The sequence below is a fragment of the Carlito syrichta genome, unplaced genomic scaffold (genome assembly GCF_000164805.1).
Source record: "Carlito syrichta isolate Samal-C Ts95f unplaced genomic scaffold, Tarsius_syrichta-2.0.1 Scaffold94740, whole genome shotgun sequence".
In the NCBI taxonomy this organism is placed as follows: Eukaryota; Metazoa; Chordata; class Mammalia; order Primates; family Tarsiidae; genus Carlito; species Carlito syrichta.
In genome coordinates this window covers 13,694-33,275 of record NW_007038836.1, presented here as the reverse complement: position 1 = coordinate 33,275, position 19,582 = coordinate 13,694, and the positions used below count along the sequence as shown (strand labels likewise).

Below are 19,582 nucleotides of genomic sequence, written 5' to 3'. Positions count from 1 at the left end.
AGGTCACTCAGTATTATAGACTCTAGTTCCATCCAGGTTGCTGCAAAATTCATGATTTTAAGAACCTGTTTCTTAAAAGAAAAGTTTTTAAATGAAGACTTAAAAAACAAAATAACTCAATGAATCAAATCTTATACAACTAAAATTTGCTACAAAATTATATCATTAAAACATGCTTTCAGTTTCTAGATATTTTGAAAAAAGTTTTTAAAAATCCATTAATCTATCATGTATCTTCAAACATAGACTCTGTCATAAAATTAGAATGTTTCTTGACATCAAATATTATGAAAGTACATTTTCTTTTACTTAAAACATGAGGCAAAAAAATTGTCAAGCATTTAACCAAACACTCAGCAAACCATTGCTTCAATCATTTAGAAAATTGAGCAAAAAGTAAAAACATTTTTGTTCATTCACTTCTATCAGAACAGAAAACTGTGTCAAAAGAGGAAAATGGCTTTCAATATTACTTTGCTGAATACCTGGATTAGACTGACCACCCTTTAAGATAGTCTTTGTGTACTTCAAAACCCAAACCAAGCCACACAGAGCAGCTGCTCACTGACCAACTGGTCTGCAGAATTCAATAAACGACAAAAGGTTACCTTAATTCAATAAGATAATCAGCACACATTCACGCACCACCCAGAGTCTAACCATCTGCAAGGCGGCAGAGCCAAATGCCTATAAAACAACTGGCAGTGTGCAGACATGTCCTCGTGTCCCTCATGTCAATGAAATTTCTCTCTTAGCAACAGCTAAAAAGAAGCTGAACTTTCAGAAAATCTCAAGACATCATGATCCAACAACTTGTTAGTAAGTTATTTTGAGTGCCACTGAGATTTCCAGGCCAGATGGGTAATATGTTTTATTCAATTGAGTCTTGTACTGGGATGACAAAATGTGAGACAGACACGATCTGGATCGTTTCATTGTTCAAGAGGCAAAGCGTCCTAGTGCCTTCCAAATAACAGCAGGAACAATGTAGCAGGAGAAAATAAAAGAGAGAAAGAAAGAAAACAGCAAAAACCCAACTACAAGAATAACTTCAGAGCAAGAAACCTATAATAACTTTTTTATAAAAGATCTCAATTGGCTTTATTGTGCTTCTAGAAACAGCACATCATTCCATAAAATAGAGTAAGTGTTATACTGTAATATCTGACATCTGCCCTAAGCCAGGACACCACCCTGCCAACCATGCATCAGTCTGTAGTTATCAAGACTACCAAATAATAATAATGATGATGACAATTCAACATTGAAGGTTAAAAAAAGACATAATGGGCACTATGAACAGAACGTAATATAGAAGTTCATTTTCCATCTGATATATTACACTTAAATCACCTGATGAAGCATTTCTCATAGTGTGGGATTCTATTGCTAGTGGGACTCAAGATGCTTTGAGGTGAAACTTGAGATGATATGAGGTAAGCTAAGTCACACAGAGTGACAAAGTTGTTCCCTTTTCAATTTTCTTTCATACCTTTCCATTAAGTCAAGGAGAAAGTCTCAGTTTGGTGCTATTTTGTCTGTAACACCTCTCTAATGTTTGTTCATTTTGAGAGAGCAGGCCTCAGGTTCAGAGCCTTAGCAGACAACAATACCCAGCGATACTTTAATAAAAAATTTTTAAATAATAACTCTCACAGTTATTTTCTATTTACAGCAAGGAAAACTTGTTTTCCACTTACAATAATGATATAGAATCCTTTCTTCAGTAACTCTAAGGTAAAGAAAGTGAAGAAATTTAAGTTTTAATGAGTATTCTAATTATATTTATTTTTCCTACTTTACATTTTGAAAAAATATCAGCCCTATAGAAATGTTGAAGTAAGCTGGGCTCGGTGGCTCAGCCTGTAATCCTGTGCCTTTGGGAGGCTGAGGTGAGTGGATTGCCTGAGCCCGTGGGTTCGAGACCCGCCTGGGCAGCGAGACCTCATCACTACAATAAGTCAAAAAATCAGCCAGGCATGGTAGCACATGCCTGTAGTTCCGGCTACTTGGAAGGCTGAGGCGGAAGGATCGCCAGAGTCCAGCAGGTCAAGGCTGCAGTGGCCGGGCGCAGCCACTGCACTCCAGTCTGGGCGACAGAGTGAGACTCCAACTCCAAAAAAAAAAAAAAAAAAAGAAAAGAAATGTTGAAGTAATGTAATTAACACTGGTGTTGTCCTCCACCTAGAGTCACCAGTTGTCACATTTCGTTTCTTATCTTTATCTATACCTGTATTTATCTACCTGTATCCACACACATATATTTACACACACACTTTTCTAGGGTTTTTGCTGCACCATTTGAAAGTAAACTGCAGACATCAGGACAATTCACCATTAAATACTTAAAAAGGCCAGGTGCGATGGTTCACGCCTATAATCCCAGCACTTTGGGAGGCAGAGGCAAGAGGCAAGAGGCCTGCCCGAGTCCAGGGGTTTAAGACCAGCCTGGGTAACATAGCGAGACCTCATCTCTACAATAAATAAAAAAAATTAGCCGGGTGTGGTGGGACGTGCCTGTGGTTCCAGCTACTTGGAAGGCTGAGGTAGAAGGATCACCTGAGCCCAGCAGGTTGAGACTGTGGTGGCTATAAGCGTACCACTGCACTCCAGCTTTGGCGACAGAGTGAAACTCTTACTCAAAAAAAAAAAAAACAAAAAAACTTAAAAAGGCATCTCCTAACTCATAAGACACCCTAGATACCAAAATGCCATGATCATACTGAAGAACATTGGTGTTAATGCCATTAATTTCCCTTAATAGCTGGTCCAAGTTCATATGTACACCCTCCCTAATAATGTATACAGTTGTCCTTTGAAATAACAGGGGGATTGGTTCCAGGACTCCAGCCTATACCAAAACCCAAACATACTCAACTCCTGCAATTGGCCCCACAGAACTGGCCTATGAGAAATGTCAGCTCTCTGTATATATGGGTTTTGCATCCACAAATAGCATATTTTTGCTTTGCATCTGGTTGAAAAAAATCTGCATGTAAGTGAATGCATGTTGTTCAAGAGTCAAATGAACTTTTTTTTTCACATATGGCATTCTGTTGATAAGCTACTTTAATGAAAACCCAGCACTTTGGGAGGTGGAAGCGAGAGAATTGCCTAAGCCTACGGATTCAAGACCAGCCTGGGCATCTTGGTGAGACCTTGTCTCTACACTAAATCAAAAAAATTAGCCAAGCGTGGTGGTGCATGCCTGTAATTCTAGCTACTTGAAAGGCTTGAGGCGGAAGGATCACCTGAGCCCGGCAGGTTGAGGCAGCCGTGGTTGTGCCACTACACTCCACAGCCTGTGCAACAGAGTGAGACTCCAACTCAAAAAAAAAAGAAGGTGATGATGGCCAGAGAGGGAATGCCAGGATCTGGTGTCCCTTCCATAGCCCTTTCCATCATGGCTGAGGATAAGCTTACCACCTCAGTAATTCAGGTGGCAGACTACCCCTGTGCGGTTGGTGCTATCAGGATCCCCATCAGTCAATTGGAACCTAAGCATTCTGGCAGCAGAGTCACTTCCCCACAAGACTTCTTCAGAATAATCTCTGAAAATTAGGCAAGGAGGAGGGCCCTGCCCAATTAACACCTCCAGATTGTTTCCTCAACCACACATGCAGACCCTACTTACTTATCTATAAAAGAAGAACATTAGCCTCAGAAAGAGATTCCCAAACTTGTATGGCATGCTGGCATCACCAGCTCTAATGCCTGGTTCCAAGTCCCAGCATTTTTATTTAACCAGCATGAGGGTGTGATCTGGGCATCTAATTTTTTAAAGCTCCCCAGGTGATTCCAATGTGAAAAGTCTGGGAACCATTAACCTCAGTTAAATGAAGGAGGAGCAAGAGGCTCCAGAAAAATACTCATTTTGCATAAAATTTCAGGGGTCCACAAACCCTATAAAAGAGTGTGTTGGAACCTTAGCTTTAAAACCCTGAACTCTGCTGCCCAAAGATCTCCTGTAACCCCAAAATTTTATTCTATGTTGAAGAATTGTACAAGTTCTACTAAATCAATACATGATAGAGACAAGGAGTGAATTTGATGATTTTTGCGTTTCTATTCCGAAGCACAAACTCCAAGTTTAATTAATCAGTGGTTTCTCCTGGGATGTGTATTTAGGAGAAATGAGGAAAGGGATTAGCAGTATAACCTTACAGTGCACTATCCAAACTGTTTAACCAAATGCAAAGATTTCTAGACAAGTAAATGGCTGTTATAAAGAGAAGGGGAGAGGAGACAGGCCCTCCTCAAATCACCTTGGGTTAAGCAAGGTAAATGTCAGAACTTCTCAGGGACTTCACATCTCAGAATATTACTGGCATCATTAACATCTTGAAGAATACTTCCTTCTTCCTCAGTAGATTATTTGGGAAAAGCTACTTTAAATGATATCATAGTATAAATTTTAACAATCTTTTCAGTGATTCCTATTATAAACACTAAAAAGGCACTTAGGCCCATGTTTATAAGAATCTAATATGAAACTCTTTTCAATATCCTCTCTTTAAAAGAAATTTTTTTTATGAACAAAATAAAAGGCAGTATAATATAATAGTTAAGTGTACAGACCACAGAGCTTAGATGCCTGGGTTTGAATTCTGGCTCTACTACGTAATAACCAGGCAACTTGGGTAAGTCCTCAAAACCCACCATGCCTCAGTTTTCTCCTATGTAAACTAAGAATAAAAAGTAGTCCTACCTTATAGACAAGTTATTATATATAGACAAGTATATATACAAAAATATATAAATATACTTAAAGTAGTGCCTGCCTCATAGCAAAGCACTTTTTTTTTTTTTTTGAGTTGGAGTCTCACTCTGTCACCCAGACTGGAGGGCAGTGGCCGCTCCCGGGCACCGCAGCCTTGACCTGCTGGGCTCCAGCGATCCTTCCGCCTCAGCCTTCCAAGTAGCTGGAACTACAGGCGCGCGCTACCACGCCCGGCTCATTTTTTGATTATTGTAGAGATGAGGTCTCACCAACTTGCCCAGGCAGGTCTCAAACCCACGGGCTCAGTCAATCCACTCACCTCAGCCTCCCAAGGCGCGGGATTACAGGCTGAGTCACCAAGCCTGGCCGCAAAGCACTTTATAATTGTTAGCTGTTAAGGCTGGGCAGGGTGGGTCTGAGCCCAGGGGTTCAAGACCAGCCTGGGCAACTTGGCGAGACCTCATCTCTACAATAAATTTAAAAATCAGCCAGGCATGGTGGCTCATGCCTGTAGTTCCAGCTACTTGGAAGGCTGAGGCGGAAGGATCGCCTGGGTTCAAAGGTTAAGGCTGCAATGGCCGTGAGCCTGCCATTGCACTCCAGCCTGGGCAACAGAGTAAGACTCCAACTCAAAAAAAAATAATAATTGTTGGCTGTTATTATCATTCTTAAAGAAAATTTCAGTTGCGCCACAAATGAAGATCAACCTGATGGCCATTTGAGAAGGAATAACACAGCTGTATGTCTTGGCATGTTTCAATTGGTTATTTAATTACTATTTGAATATGATTTAGTTTTTATAATTTCCTTAGTGCCTAGTACAGTGTTTTATATATATTATAAGAGTTCACTAGGTATATGTTGATTTCACCCAAATAAATGAGAGGTAGGTGATACCACACACAGCCTGAGCACCAGAATTGAAACACCAGCTCCTAAGCCAGGCATGGTGGCTCATACCTGTAACTCAAGCACCTTTAGTGGCCAAGGCGAGAGGACTGCCTGAGCACAGGAGTTCGAGATCACTCTGAGCAACACTGCAGGACCTTGTTTCTACAATAAATAAATTTAAAAAATTAGCCAGGCATGGTGGTACATGCCTGTAGTCCCAGCTATTTGGAAGACTGACCTGCAGGTCAACACTGCAGTAGCCATGATCGTGCCACTGTACTCCAGTCTGGGTGGCAGAATGAGATTCTGGCTCAAAAAAAAGAAAAAAAAAAAAACACGAAGAAAAAGAAACACCAGCTCCAACATTTCCTGTGTACTCCTGGGGCAAGTCACCCTCTTTGGCCTATTTCTTCATCTGTAAAACTCAGTTAGTAGGAATACTCATCTTTCAGGGTCATTAAAAATTATTTTGTATATGGTAAATGCTTAGGACATTACCTGGTATACAGTAAGCACTGAGGTATTTAATATTAATATCTTCTTGCATATTTTCTATAGAGTCTTCAAATCTAATGTGAACTGCTCATAACATACACTTTACAAGGCACAATTACATGTTTAACTGTGTTCATTTCCTTTTGCTGTGTCATATACTAAATGGGGAACTTAAATGGTCACAGACACAAATCATGGATTTCAGGAAAGTGAAGGCACTTTCCACAAGACACATGTCAAAATAAAAAACAACTTAAAAAATGGTATCCTTGATGATAGCTATTTAGTTCATTCTGCTATGAAATGTTTGGAAGTTAGAAAAATACATAACATTTGCACCTGATCAATGTTTTCCAAACTGCCTGCAGGCTTGTGTTCATACACTAGCAAGATTTATTACTAACCAACATGCCGTGCTAAATTGAAATCAAGATTTTATACAATTTTCCAATGAAGAGGTGATTTTATAAGTTGGTATAAATGCTTTGTGAGGATGTAATTGTTGGCATCTTATATTTCTGAAGCTAGTGGAAAATGAGATAAGTTAGAAGGTTTACAGAGGGTCAGAGCTCATCAGATGAAAAAAATCATTTTTTTATCAGCTCTAGAAAGCACATTTAAAGGATAAACATTTATTCTTTAACAGTGGAGCAGTCAGTCTTTACAAAGCATTTCAACTAACTGCAACTACTACAGAAGATTCTGCTAAAATATTGTGAAATGAAATTAAGAATTCTAGAGGTCCACTGCATTAATTTGATGTTTATTGTTATGAATTTTAACTAACAACTGAAAGAATATAATATATACCCACCTACACATAATTTTTCTTTTTTAAATAAGTCAGTTTCTTTTTCAGTCTATTTAGAGTTCTCTAATTGAGTGCTCTAATTTAAGTAATAGACATAAAATTCTTAGCCTTTAAAATGTCAAAGAGTCTATCCTATTAAATTGTCTTATATGGCCAGGCGCAGTGGCTCATGTCTGTAATCCAGCACTTTGGGAAGCAGAGGCGAGAGGACTGCCCGAGCCCAGGGGTTCAAGACCAGCTTGGGTAACTTGGCAAGACCTCATCTCTACAATAAATAAAAAAATTAGCTGGGCATGTGTTGGGAGCCGGCCACGGAGGCCCACTGAGCGTTAGGGATCAGGAAGGGCCTTTGACCCCGAGACCACTAGGTTGCGTTCAGGAGCTATTGACCCCATTTCCTCCCCCTTTTCACTCAGCACTAACCAGATTAAGCTCCTGTGAGCTCAAAACATAAAAACTCTGAGACCGGGACGAACACAAGCTAACTTTAGAAGCTCATTGCTCCCATTCTTCCTCAAACTGCAGTTTTGGCTTTCACACAACTTATAATTCGAACTCGTGTCACATCTAAGAGCCTTAGTATTGGTCACAGGCTTCTGGGTCATGATCTTAGGATTTATTGAAGGTGTAAATTGTAGAATATAGTTTTAGAAGACAGCCATTTTGTTGAAAGAATGCGGCTGGGTTACTTGCAGGTAGCCCACTGTGAACTTTGGACTGGGCCACATTCCAAACATTCTGGGATGGGCCACTTTCGTTTGTAAAGTAAATATTTAAGCTTCTATAGAATTGTTTAACTTGGCATAAATCAATCAGCTTAGGATGAAAAAGGTTTATAGAATATGTCAGTCACTGATTAGGTTATCCTTTGTTATGGAATTTTAAGATTATCATATGAAAAGGGTTTAAAGGCAATCATTGATTAAGTTTTCATGGATTAAGGTTTCTGGTGGGTGGGGGATGCCCCTCCCACATCTGACTTTGTGTATAAAAGACCCATTGTAATTCCCAATAACACACATCGCTTCTGCACTAGTCCGGAGTCCAGTCTCTTTCTCTCTCTCTTCTTCCCCCCAGTTGCCGACACCGTCTCCACCTTTGGGGTACCCTGAACCCGGCTGGAGCTGGTCCCTGGCAGGCATGGTAGCACCCACCTATAGTTCCAGCTACTTGGAAGGCTGAGGCAGAAGGATCACTGGAACCCAGCAGGTCAACGCTGGGATGGCCATGAGCATGCCACTGCCCTCTAGCGTGGGCGACGGAGTGAGACTCCAACTCAAAAAAAAAATTTTTTTTGAACATCCAAATTCCTCCTTTTAAAAACTCTAAAGGCCAGCATCGTGGCTGTTGCCTGTAATCTCAATACTTTGGGAGACTGAGGCAAAAGGATTCTCTGAGCCCAGGAGTCCAAGACCAGCCTGGGCAACATGATGAGCCCTCATCTCTACAAAAAAAAAAAAGAAAAAAAAAATTCAAAAATTAGCCTGGAGTGGTGATTTGTACCTGTAATTCCAGCTACTCAGGAAAATGAGGCAGAACAATCAGGTAAGTCAGGATTGTACTACTGCACTCCAGCCTATGCAACAGTGAGATCCTGCTTCAAACAAACAAACAAAAAAACTCTGAAGCTATCATCACCAAATCCATTCTTCAGTTCAACTTGTGAGTAAAGAGACTCAAAGTGGAGGCAAGAGACAGTTCCTGGTCCTGCCCTCCTCAAAACAATTCAGATCTAGACATCAGGTCTCTCAATTCCAAGCCTTCAGCTAGAATTATTCCCATAAACTGATTCATTACTTTCTAAGCAGACTTACACCTAACACATCATAGCCCAAAAACCTTCAAAGATTTGCAGCCCTCAATGCAAAATTTGATTTAGGGATACTGAAACACCTGTGTGACGGGGAGGACAATGGCCCTCCCAAAATGTCCACTTCCTAAAACCTAGAACCTGTGAATATGACCTTACATGGCAAAATGGCATTGCAGATATGATTAAGTTAAAGCCTTAGAGATAGGGAGGTTATCTTGGATTATCCAAGTAGGCCCAATTAATCACATGAATCCTTTAAAAGCCAAGGACCTATCCAGGCTGTGATCAAGGGAAAATATGACTGTGAAAGAATGATTAAAGAGATACGACATTGCTGGCTTTGAAAACAGAGGAAAAGAGCTGGGTGCAGTGGCTCACGCCTGTAAACCCAGCACTTTGGGAGGCAGAAGTGAGAAGACTGCCTGAGTTCATAGGTTCAAGACCAGCCTAGACAACTTGGTGAGATCTCATCTCTACAATGAATCAAAAAAATTAGCTGGGTGTGGTGGTACCTGCCTGTGGTTCCAGCTACTTGGAAGGCTGAGGCAGAAGGATCATCTGAGCCCAGCAGGTCAAAGCTGCGGCAGCTGTGAGCTTGCCACTGCACTCCAGCCTGGGTGACAGAGTGAGACTCTGACTCAAACAAAACAAAACAAAACAAAAAAACAGAGGAACAGGACCATGAGTCAAGGAATATGCACAGCCTCTAGAAGCTGGAAAAAGCAAGGAAACAGGCTCTCTCCTAGAGTCTCTAGAAAAGAACACTACCTTGTCAGCATCTTGCGTTAACTCCAATGAGACCTACGTCAGACTTCTGACCTACAGAACTGTCAGAAATAAATTTGTATTGTTTTCAACCACTAAGTTGGTATTATCTGTTACAACAGCAATAGAAAACTAATACACATTGGCTGAAAGTCACATGGTCTCAAAGTATCACTACATAGATTACTTATTAATTACAAAGGGAAAAGGTGTCTTTATACAGAAAGGCCTGGTGGATGCCATCTTAACCAACTGATCAAATAAGCATCACCAGTAATGAGACAACCTGAAATCATTCACCTCCTAATAAGACAAGAGGGCAGGGGGTGGTGGCTCACACCTCTAATACCAACACTTTGGGAGGTGGAGACAAGAAGATTGACTGAGTCCAGGGGTTTGAGATCAGCCTGGGCAACTTGGTGAGACATTGTCTCTACAATTAAAAAAAAAATTAGTCGGGTGTGGTGGCACATTCTGTGGTTGCAGCTACTTGGAAGGCTGAGGCGGAAGGATCGCCTGAGTCCAGCAGGTCGAGGCTGTGGTGGCTGTGAGTGTGCCACTGCACTCCAGCCTGGGTGACAGAGTAAGATTCTAACTCGAAAAAAATAAAAAAGAAGTAGTGTTTATTGTACACTGTACTAATCTTTCAATATTTCTGAAATAGTGTAAATTTGTAAATTACTAAGTTAGGAGGAAAATATCTTCCTGGATCCCTCCATGCCTACCTTTTCAGAGTCTCCTCACTTACTGTCAGAAGTCCACTTGGAATAGCTGATGTTCTTCAAACAGCCTATACTCTTCTACCAGCAGATCCTGTTTCCTGCTGCTTTACTCACAACTCACGGCACAATAGCTAGAGTTGGGTTTTGTTATAAGACAGAAGTATCTACATGTATTAAAATACAAGTGTTGGAAACAGGTTGGTCAAATATCAAATAGGAGTCATATTTTGATGTCTTTATTACTGAATTTTAGTTTTGCATTCTTTTCTTATTATTGTTTCTCTTATCCCATACAATCTTTACACTCTGTTTCTTGAACTCCATCATTTCCCATTAATGATCACAGAGGGTCACAAGTATGGCAGGAAACCATGGACAAAAGCAGGACTGGTCACATCAGAAACTACTACAGAAACGTCAAGTGCTGCTCTGGCTTCCAGCCCACATCACTCTGAACACCCCAGGCAGCCCAGACCAAGGCTCACCTCCTTCCTGCAGGCCTCACTGCTCTCCATATGGCAGCTCACTAACATCAAAGAAGACAGAAATTATCTAAATTCACCAGGCTAGCCCCATTCCTTCCCTTGAACTGTGGAATAGTCACTGATATCTCAATTACCTCTTCTGCAATACTACCTTTTCCCTGCATGCTAAGATTTTGCAGTGCTAAAAAAAGGGGGAGTACACTGAACTAACAGATGGAAGATTAACAACAAAAGACCTCCCTGAGTGGGGAACGAAAACTAAAATGTTTGTATACCTACAATAATAATACAGAGGAACAAAAATTGAACTTGTAAATAACATTAAGTTGCTCTTCTGAAAAGCCTGTCTGCTACAGACAGGAAAAGGCCCAGCATGGTTTCTATGTACGCCTATGCTGTTTCTAATAGAAAGGACAAAATCAAGCCAAAACAAACATCTGTTAGCCAGTTAAGTTTGTTAATGAAACAAAATTGCAGCTGGTTTATCAAAGATCAAAAGTGAAGCAAATTAGAGAAAGGATGTATGAACAAAGCTGGTTTCTACAAAATAGTGGCTAAAGAATTCTAAATCCACTTGTCAAATTAACACAAATCCTTCCTGGAGTTTGCTTAGACCACTGATTAGTATTTATTTTGTATCTTTGTAGAAACCAGCCTCACAGTTTAAATCTTTAATCATTCATTCTAGAACTTTGTCTGTAGTGTTCATTTTGCAGATTTTTCAAAATATTACCTTTCCTAAAACAAAACCAAAAAATGTATACTCAACCTGACAGTCTGCTAATTAAAAGGTTCACTTATATAAGGAAAAACAGTAATATGCAGTTTGTAACTCCTGGATTCTCCTCTGGGAAAATAGTCCAGTCCCAAGCAGAAGCATAGTAAGTACCTCTACCATTTCCCAGTTCACACTGCCCTACTTCCTTCTCTTACATGAACAAACTTCCCAACACCATCTCAAGACAGAAAGATAATCATATCCATTCACAAAAACATACTTCCCTCATGGCCCTGCTAACTCAAAATGTCACAAGTAAATTGCATGGCTGACTCATTTGCTAACTTTAATTTGGTGAGCTAATTGATGTTTATGTACCTAGAAACATTAATAGATTGGAGAGATGAAAGTACCAGAGAAGACTGAGATTCACATTTTAAATGTTGGTGTGACTAGGGAGGAAGGATTCCACCAAATCTACTGTCGCTTAAAGCATGGGGCCAAGAAAAGGAAGTTTATAAACAAAACAAAAACTGAGTTTTGCAAAATACACTACTATTGCAATGATAAAATAATCACATTTCTTATATATCAGAAATAACATGCACAGATAAATACACAAAAAAGGATTCAGACCTCCATTCTAAGAATCATTAAAATGTGCCATTTGTTAAAGTTTGAAGGAAAGGATGAATAAAATCTTTGCCACTCAAGATACAATCAGAATAAATCAGCAAACAGCACTTAATTGGTAAATATCTTCAAAGCTATAAGATAAGATTTTTTTTTACTTTATTTTTTTTTTTTTTTGAGTTGGAGTCTCATTCTGTCACCCAGACTGGAGTGCAGTGGCCGCTCCTGGTCACTGCAGCCTCGACCCGCTGGGCTCCGGCGATCCTTCAGCCTCAGCCTCCCAAGTAGCTGGAACTTCAGGCGTATGCCACCAAGCCCAGCTAATTTTTTATTTACTGTAGAGATGAGGTCTCGCCAAGTTGCCTAGGCGGGTCTCGAACCCTCAGGCTCAGGCAATCCACTCACCTCAGCCTCCCAAAGCACGGGATTACAGGCTGAGCCACGAGCCTGGCTTCTGTTTTTTTTTTTTTTTTTTTTTTGAGTCAGAGTCTCTCTTTGTTGCCCAGGCTGGAGTGCAGTGGCATGATCAAGGCTATTGCTGGGCTCAGGCAGGCAGTCCTCCTGTCTCAGCCTCCCAAGTAGTTGGAATTATGGGTACGCCACCACACCTAGCTAATTATTTTTTTTATTTTTTTTTTTTTGCAGAAATGAGGTCTTGCCAAATGCTCAGATTGGTCTCAAACCCCTGGGCTCAGGCAATCCTCTTACCTCTGCCTCCCAAAGTGCTGGGGTTACAAGTGTGAGCCACCACATCCAGCTAAAATTCAAATTTTCTCAGCACTAAAAGAAAGCATCACAAAGACAGCTGATATAAGCCAAATAGGCAGTATAGAACACAACAATAAACTGAAAACTGCTGATCATTCAGGGCAGGATCATGTGTTACAGAAAAGGTATCACAAGTATAAAATACATCTAAGATCCAAAGAGTTAAAAAGAATGTTTAATGTTCATTTTAACAATCAAAATCCTCTGACATAATGTTTCTACTTTACCTGAAGCCTATTTTGTTAGAAGTCTAGACAAGTCCCATCTTGATAAAAGCTCAAAAGTAGAACAAGCTGTCATGCTCAGAGTGCAACAGAAAGACTCATTCACTCTCCATTTTATCTTTCCCTTGACCCAACTAACTAGTTTGAGACAATCCATGTGCTCTCTCAACAATGCCTCAACAACTGGTACTACCTGCTCACAAAAGCAGTCCTCAGACACTCCACTATTGTGAAGAACTTCTGAAGCTTAATTATAAGAAGAACGTGAACTACAATTTTTTTCCTTCCCTGACCCTGGAACAGCAAGTATTTGATCGACCTAGTCTTTCACATCGCAATAGGTTTTTGTCTGACTTTACTGATTCTAAATCTGACTTTTATCCATACCAATTCCAAAATTCAAGAGTACATTTTACAGTATTTAGGACTTTATTCAAGTTTCAGTTAAACACATATAACCAAGCACTCTGAGAAATATGACATTTGAACACAAAGGACACCAATTAGAAGGAAAACTAAGAAGATTAACAGAGAGGAGGACATTCCAACTTGTTTAATTAGCAGTTAAAAACATACACATTTCTACCAAAAAGATCCAGAGTCATCTGAGACTATGAATGACCTCCCCTAGGGCTGAGAGACTTCTGGAAGCTCGCCACATCAAAGAACAATATGGACTGGTGAATGGTCCTTCACAAAGTACAGGCAACTGGAAAAGGCCCAGAACAGATGAGAAGGGTCTGCCTTCAGGCAGGGATAATGAGATTGGAAAAGAGAGAGGGAACACAGTGCAGAAAATCGAAGAAGGGAAAATCCAAAAATAAAGTCCTCTAATTTGTGGCATTTATACAACACAAGACACTGATGCAGCAAGTACATTTATCTTCTATTTATGGGAATATTTCATATTGTTCACATTGCCAAAACCCTAATAAAGTATCTCTCTAAAAGGGGATAGGAGACAAACAGAATAAACAAGTGAACAAGCCAAGACCACACATGACAAGTGATTTTTATCAGTTTTGCCTTTTAGTCCTACTTCTGATCATCTGTGCTCCTTTTTAAAATAATTTTTATTTTTTCTTATTGTCAGTATCATTGTTTTGTGATTATGATGAAAGGTTTTTGTAAGATTCTAATAATTTCTTCAAGAGAAAAACATCGAAAGTCCTGCTTGATATTGCAAGTGACCCATCTTCCACCTACCACACCAGCCTAGAATGAGAGTTCCCATATTATATACTGCACCAGAAACATACTAAGATTTGACATTTAATAAATTTTATGAAGACATTCTCAATAAAGTGGAATATCAAGAAATGTATTTAAAATTGAACTAAACTGATTTTATGAAAATGCTAAAGCCCAAATTTCAAATGGAATCTTAATGCTACAAAGTATGGTGATAACTGAAGTCTCTCTTAGAATATTTGACTTTCCAAAGTCCTCATAATCTGACCTAATTGAGCTTTACTACTTTTAATGAGAAACACTAATACTATCCTTTAGGAGTTCCCTCGCCAAGTCAAAGATAAAATTTTATCTTCAATGGTTTAATTTATTTCCATATCACCTCACCAAAGAGAGCTTTCTTAAATAAATACAAAGAATTTATGCTAAGGAGCCAGTGTAGTAATACCCAATTTGAATTCTAGACTATCAGAAGATGTGCAATTACATTTCAGAAAGGAAGGAGCCCTTCTATTTTAACTTGCATTGTATTCCTCCTAGCAGTCATGCATAGGAATGATGATGATGTTAAATCTAATTACACACAGATTTACTACTTTCTCTACTGCATTTCCATATTGCTAATATTATAAATAGTATCTGCTTTAAAAACTGTAATAAGCTCATTGCAACTACCAAATTTAAAATGCTGGAAATCTATTTGTTGTGGGGAAATTGCTTGTAATCATTTGAAGAACTGGAAGAGATACTTTCACTGTTAATAAAAAGCCACCACACAAGCCAGGTGGGTGGCTGACACCTGTAACCCCAACACTTTGGGAGGCGGAGGCAAGCAGATTGCCTGAGCTCAGGGGTATAAGACCAGCCTGGGCAACTTGGAGAGACCTCATCTCTACAATAAATCAAAAATAAGCCAGGCATGATAGCGCATGCCTGTAGTTTCAGCTACTTGGAAGGATCGTCTGAGTCCAGTAAGTTGAGGCTGTGGTGGCTGTGAGCATGCCACTGCACTCCAGCCTGGGTAACAAAGAGTGAGGCTCCAACTCAAAAAAATAAATAAATAAATAAATAAAAGATCAGTATCATAAAAAGAGCAGTAACACTTGCAGACTAAGCAATAAATAACTTTGTTCTAAATCCTTGACACTTTCAGACATGAATTTTCCTTTAGACTAAAAATACTCCCATACAGATGCTGTCTTTTAAAAAAATGATAAAGTTAGCAAGAAACGATGGGAAAGGTAAAGAGAAGGACAGAAAAGGAACTGTGGAAAATTTGTACTGACTCCTGTATCACAAGTTAAATTACCCCCTGGAACACAAAATTACTGAAACGCAGTATTAAATTGCCGAAAGATGCCTGAATTATTCCACGTACCTAAAATTTTAAAACCTTAGCATACCTTAGGATAGTGTATATATTTTAATGGCTGAGGTGGAAGAATCGCCTGAGCCCAGCAGGTCGAGGCTGTGGCAGCCATGAGCGTGCCACTGCACTGCACTCCAGCCTGGGCAACAGAGTGAGGCTCCAACTCAAAAAAAAGGAAAAAAAGAAAATGTAAAAGCCTACTCCAAGGCAAAACATTTGATTTCATCAAATCTTACTCAGAATTTTTATCCACATAAAACTTAAGTGAAACTGTAAAACCAAAAAGAAGAAAGTATTAACATTTCTCCTTCGCTTACCTGGTCTTTCTCATGGGGTAGAAGGCTGACAGGTGGGAGCGAGGATGGGAAAGCACCGGGATACTGGGGTGCCCCTTTGCCATCTAAGCTCCCATAATTGACCCTGTACTGAGGTCCATCTTTCAGTAACCTCCCATTGTTCACGGCGCGTTTGGCCCCCAGTCGCAGCCGCTGCTGAAAGGCTGGGTTGTTGGTGGTGCTTGTGAGATCACTTTGACTTCTGAGATACTTCTCTATGTTCTTCAAGGAGGAGCCATTTGGCTCCTCAAGTCCTTCAATTGCTCTCCTTAAAAGTTTATTCCAATCCACATTGCGGAGATCATTACATGATCCTCTAGACCCCTTGGTTGACTTGGGAAAAGTGCCTGGTTTAACTGATGAAAAGCGCCCAGGGTTGTCTGGGTCCTTATAGGAGGCAAGGCCTTTGTTGGTGACTTTGAGAACTGAGCCATCCTGAACACTGAGTTCCAGCTGTTCAGAGACTGTCTTCTTATCCAACCCATGGGAAGTACTAACCGCATGGCAGATTCTCTCTTCAGAGGGCCTTTGCTTTTGCTTTTTGATTTTCTGTATAGCTTCAAGAATCCACTCTGTATAAAGTGGGTTTGCAAGTTTTACCATGGTTGATAAGTGACTTCTTCAACACAAAAGTTACCCATAGAGGTTCTCTTTGTATTTAACAGAACTTGAACATTTGAAAGTCATTTACAATTCAGCAAATGGACAGAATATTCCAGACCTTATTAAGCAACATCTTGCAAACATCCATCCTTAAGAGATTTGAAAGAGTACAGACAGGCAATGTTGATAGCTGTCTTACTTTACCAACAGGAAAGACCGCATTCGGGTGAAGAGCATCTTTAACTGGGAAACCAAGACCTTAAAGGATAGAAAAGAGGAAAGGTTCTTAACAAGGACACTTACACAAAAAAATTAAAAGATTCTTTAGCATTACTTTTTCAGATACAAACTGACTACAGAAAAAATGACAGGCAGGTATTGTGTAATACAGCTACAGCAACTATATTTTCGAACAGGAAACTGGGTCACAGTCTTAGAATGGGGTTTTTTCACTTGTTTATATGAAGTCACTTACAGGGTATATAAGAAATCACATCTAAATTATATATTTCACCTTTAGTGAAATTAATAATATTAAGTGAAAGTGGCTCAAGGTATGTCTGCCACAAATATAAAATGCACTTCAAAGAATTAGTCTACGATACAAAAAAAATTTGATAGAAGTACTTTAAACTTACTTCAAGAAATCTTAAACGTAAAAAAAAGAGAAATCCTGCTTTCAGCTAGATACTGTATTTCCTAAGTCTCACACACAAACACACACACACACACACACACACACACACACACACACACACACACACACACACACACCCCTTCCCCTTTAGTCACTTCTATGGAATCATGTCCTCTCATCTCTTTACGAAGGGCCTCTGAACCACAGTTTGGAAAACTGAAACTAATATAGTAACATAACCCTTCACCTTTAAATAATATAGCATTCTAGTTATCTTAATACCCAGTTGGCTCATTAAACAACTCAATACAAAGCAGGTATACAAAAACCACCCTCAGGTCTCCAATCTGATATTGAGTACATCTACAAAGAACACTAAGAGAAAGAGCCCTTGGTCTGAGAATTGGGCCAGATCTGCGATCTAATCTTGCTCTCCAATGATAATATCCACTTTTCAATTGCTTTTATAATTTAAAGTTTACAGAGTGTGGCAAAGCAGGGACCAACAGGAGGTCCAAACTTTACCTGTACAATGTCCACTTATATACCTAATCCTGAACTGTACCCCACATATAAAGAATTCTCAGGATTCTGAACTCAAAAAAATAATAAATACAGTTTACAGAGTGTGCTCACATGCAATTTGTCACTTAATCTGCAGGACGGGCTCGGTGGTTCAGACTGTAATCCCAGCACTTTGGGAAGCTGAAGCAAGTAGACTGCCTGAGCCTGTGGGTTCGAGACCAGCCCAGGCAACTTGGCGAGACCTCATCTCTACAGTATATCAAAAATTAGCCGGGCATGGTAGTGTGCTCGTAGCTTGTAGTTCCGGCTACTTGGAAGGGTGAGGCGGAAGGATCACCAGGAATAGCAAGTTGACACTGGGGTGGCCGTGAGTATGCTACTGCACTCCAGTCTGGGTGACAGAGTGAGACTCCAACTCAAAAAAAAAAAAAAATCTGCAGGACAACTGTGAGTAAACTGAGGTTCAGGGGAAGATGGAATTCATCCAAGGTATAAGTAAAAAAAAATTTTCTCCTTTAGTCACTTCTATGGAATCATGTCCTCCCATCTTTTTACAAAGGGCCTCTGAACCACAGTTCAATAGCGAACTTAAGGGGTCCAAACATCATTATTCTAAAATTCAAGTCCAATGCAGTTCTCACCTGAGTCACAGCTGCTTGCACTAGTAGTTCTGCCTATGTAGAAACCAACGAGGGTCTGAATCCTAGCTCTACAAATGTGTCTGGTGGAGAAACCCTAGGTAAATGACTAAAGCTTCAGTCACTTTACCTGTAGGCAATACTAATATATCCCTTACAGGACTGTTGAAAGGATTAAATGAACTCAGTATCTAATACACCAGCTATCATCACTTTCATCAAATGCAATGTCAACACACTTTGAAAAATGTCTCATAAAATATAAAATTAAAGTTATCTCCAGTCATTTATTTAGACAGAATGTAAATGAAAGGAGAAAGCAATACCTTAACTCAAAAACTTTACCCCAGCTGGGTACGGTGGTGGCTCACGCCTGTAATCCTAGCACTTTGGGAGCCAGAGGTGGGAGGATTGCCTAAGCTCAGGGGTTCGAGACCAGCCTGAGCAACACAGCAAGACCTCGTCTCTACAATAAATCAAAACATTAGCCAGGTGTGGTGGAGCATACCTGTGGTTCTAGCTTCTTGGAAGGCTGAGGCAAAAGGATCACCTGAGCCCAGCAGGCTGAGGTTACAGTCGTCATGAGTGTGCCACTGCACGCCAGCTTGAGTAATGGCGTGAGACCCACAAAACTTTACCCAGATATACTAAAGAATATAACATTTGCTCTCAAAAATCCTGGAGTGTTGCTGAAAAACAACTGGACCACTGACTGAACTATACTGGTTCAAACTAGCCAGCTTGCAAGAAATAGAATAAGTTTAAACAGGACTATTCTCTTTGTAACCAGTCAACTATAGGTTCATGCCATTTTTTTTCAGATTCAGAAACCTGGGCTGAAGGGACCTTAAAAGGTCATTCACTCCAACTTCTGGTAATTTAATAAGATTCCTCTCCATGCCAGGCATGGTAGCTCACACCTATAATCCCAGCACTTTGGGAGGCTAAGGCAAGTGGATTGTCTGAGCCTTGGTGAGACCTCATCTCTACAATAAATAAAAAATTAGCCAGGTGTGACAGCACATGCCTGTAGTTCTCACTACTTGGAAGGCTGAGGTGGAAGGATCGCTAGAGCCCAGGAGGTCGATGCTGGGGTGGCAGTGAGTGTGCCACTGCTCTCCACCCTGGGCAATGAGGTGAGACTTCAACTCCCCCCAAAAAAAAAAAAAAAATAGCTGGGCATGGTGGTACATGCAGCCTGATGACAGAGTGAGACTCTAACTAAAAAAAAAAAAAAAA

General features: G+C 40.1%; 1 protein-coding gene across 3 annotated transcripts in view; it reads right to left on the bottom strand.

Annotated features, from left to right (window-relative positions):
• The window catches only part of KAT6B (lysine acetyltransferase 6B), a 187,428-nt gene that overhangs the window by 165,284 nt on the left and 2,562 nt on the right, over window positions 1–19,582 (bottom strand). For all 3 annotated transcript variants that reach the window (XM_008061491.2, XM_021714100.1, XM_008061482.2), the window contains exon 2: window positions 15,923–16,801. In XM_008061491.2, the coding sequence (XP_008059682.1) occupies window positions 15,923–16,543 (621 nt within the window). In that variant the 5' untranslated portion in view covers window positions 16,544–16,801. The remainder of the gene's footprint in view (window positions 1–15,922; window positions 16,802–19,582) is intronic.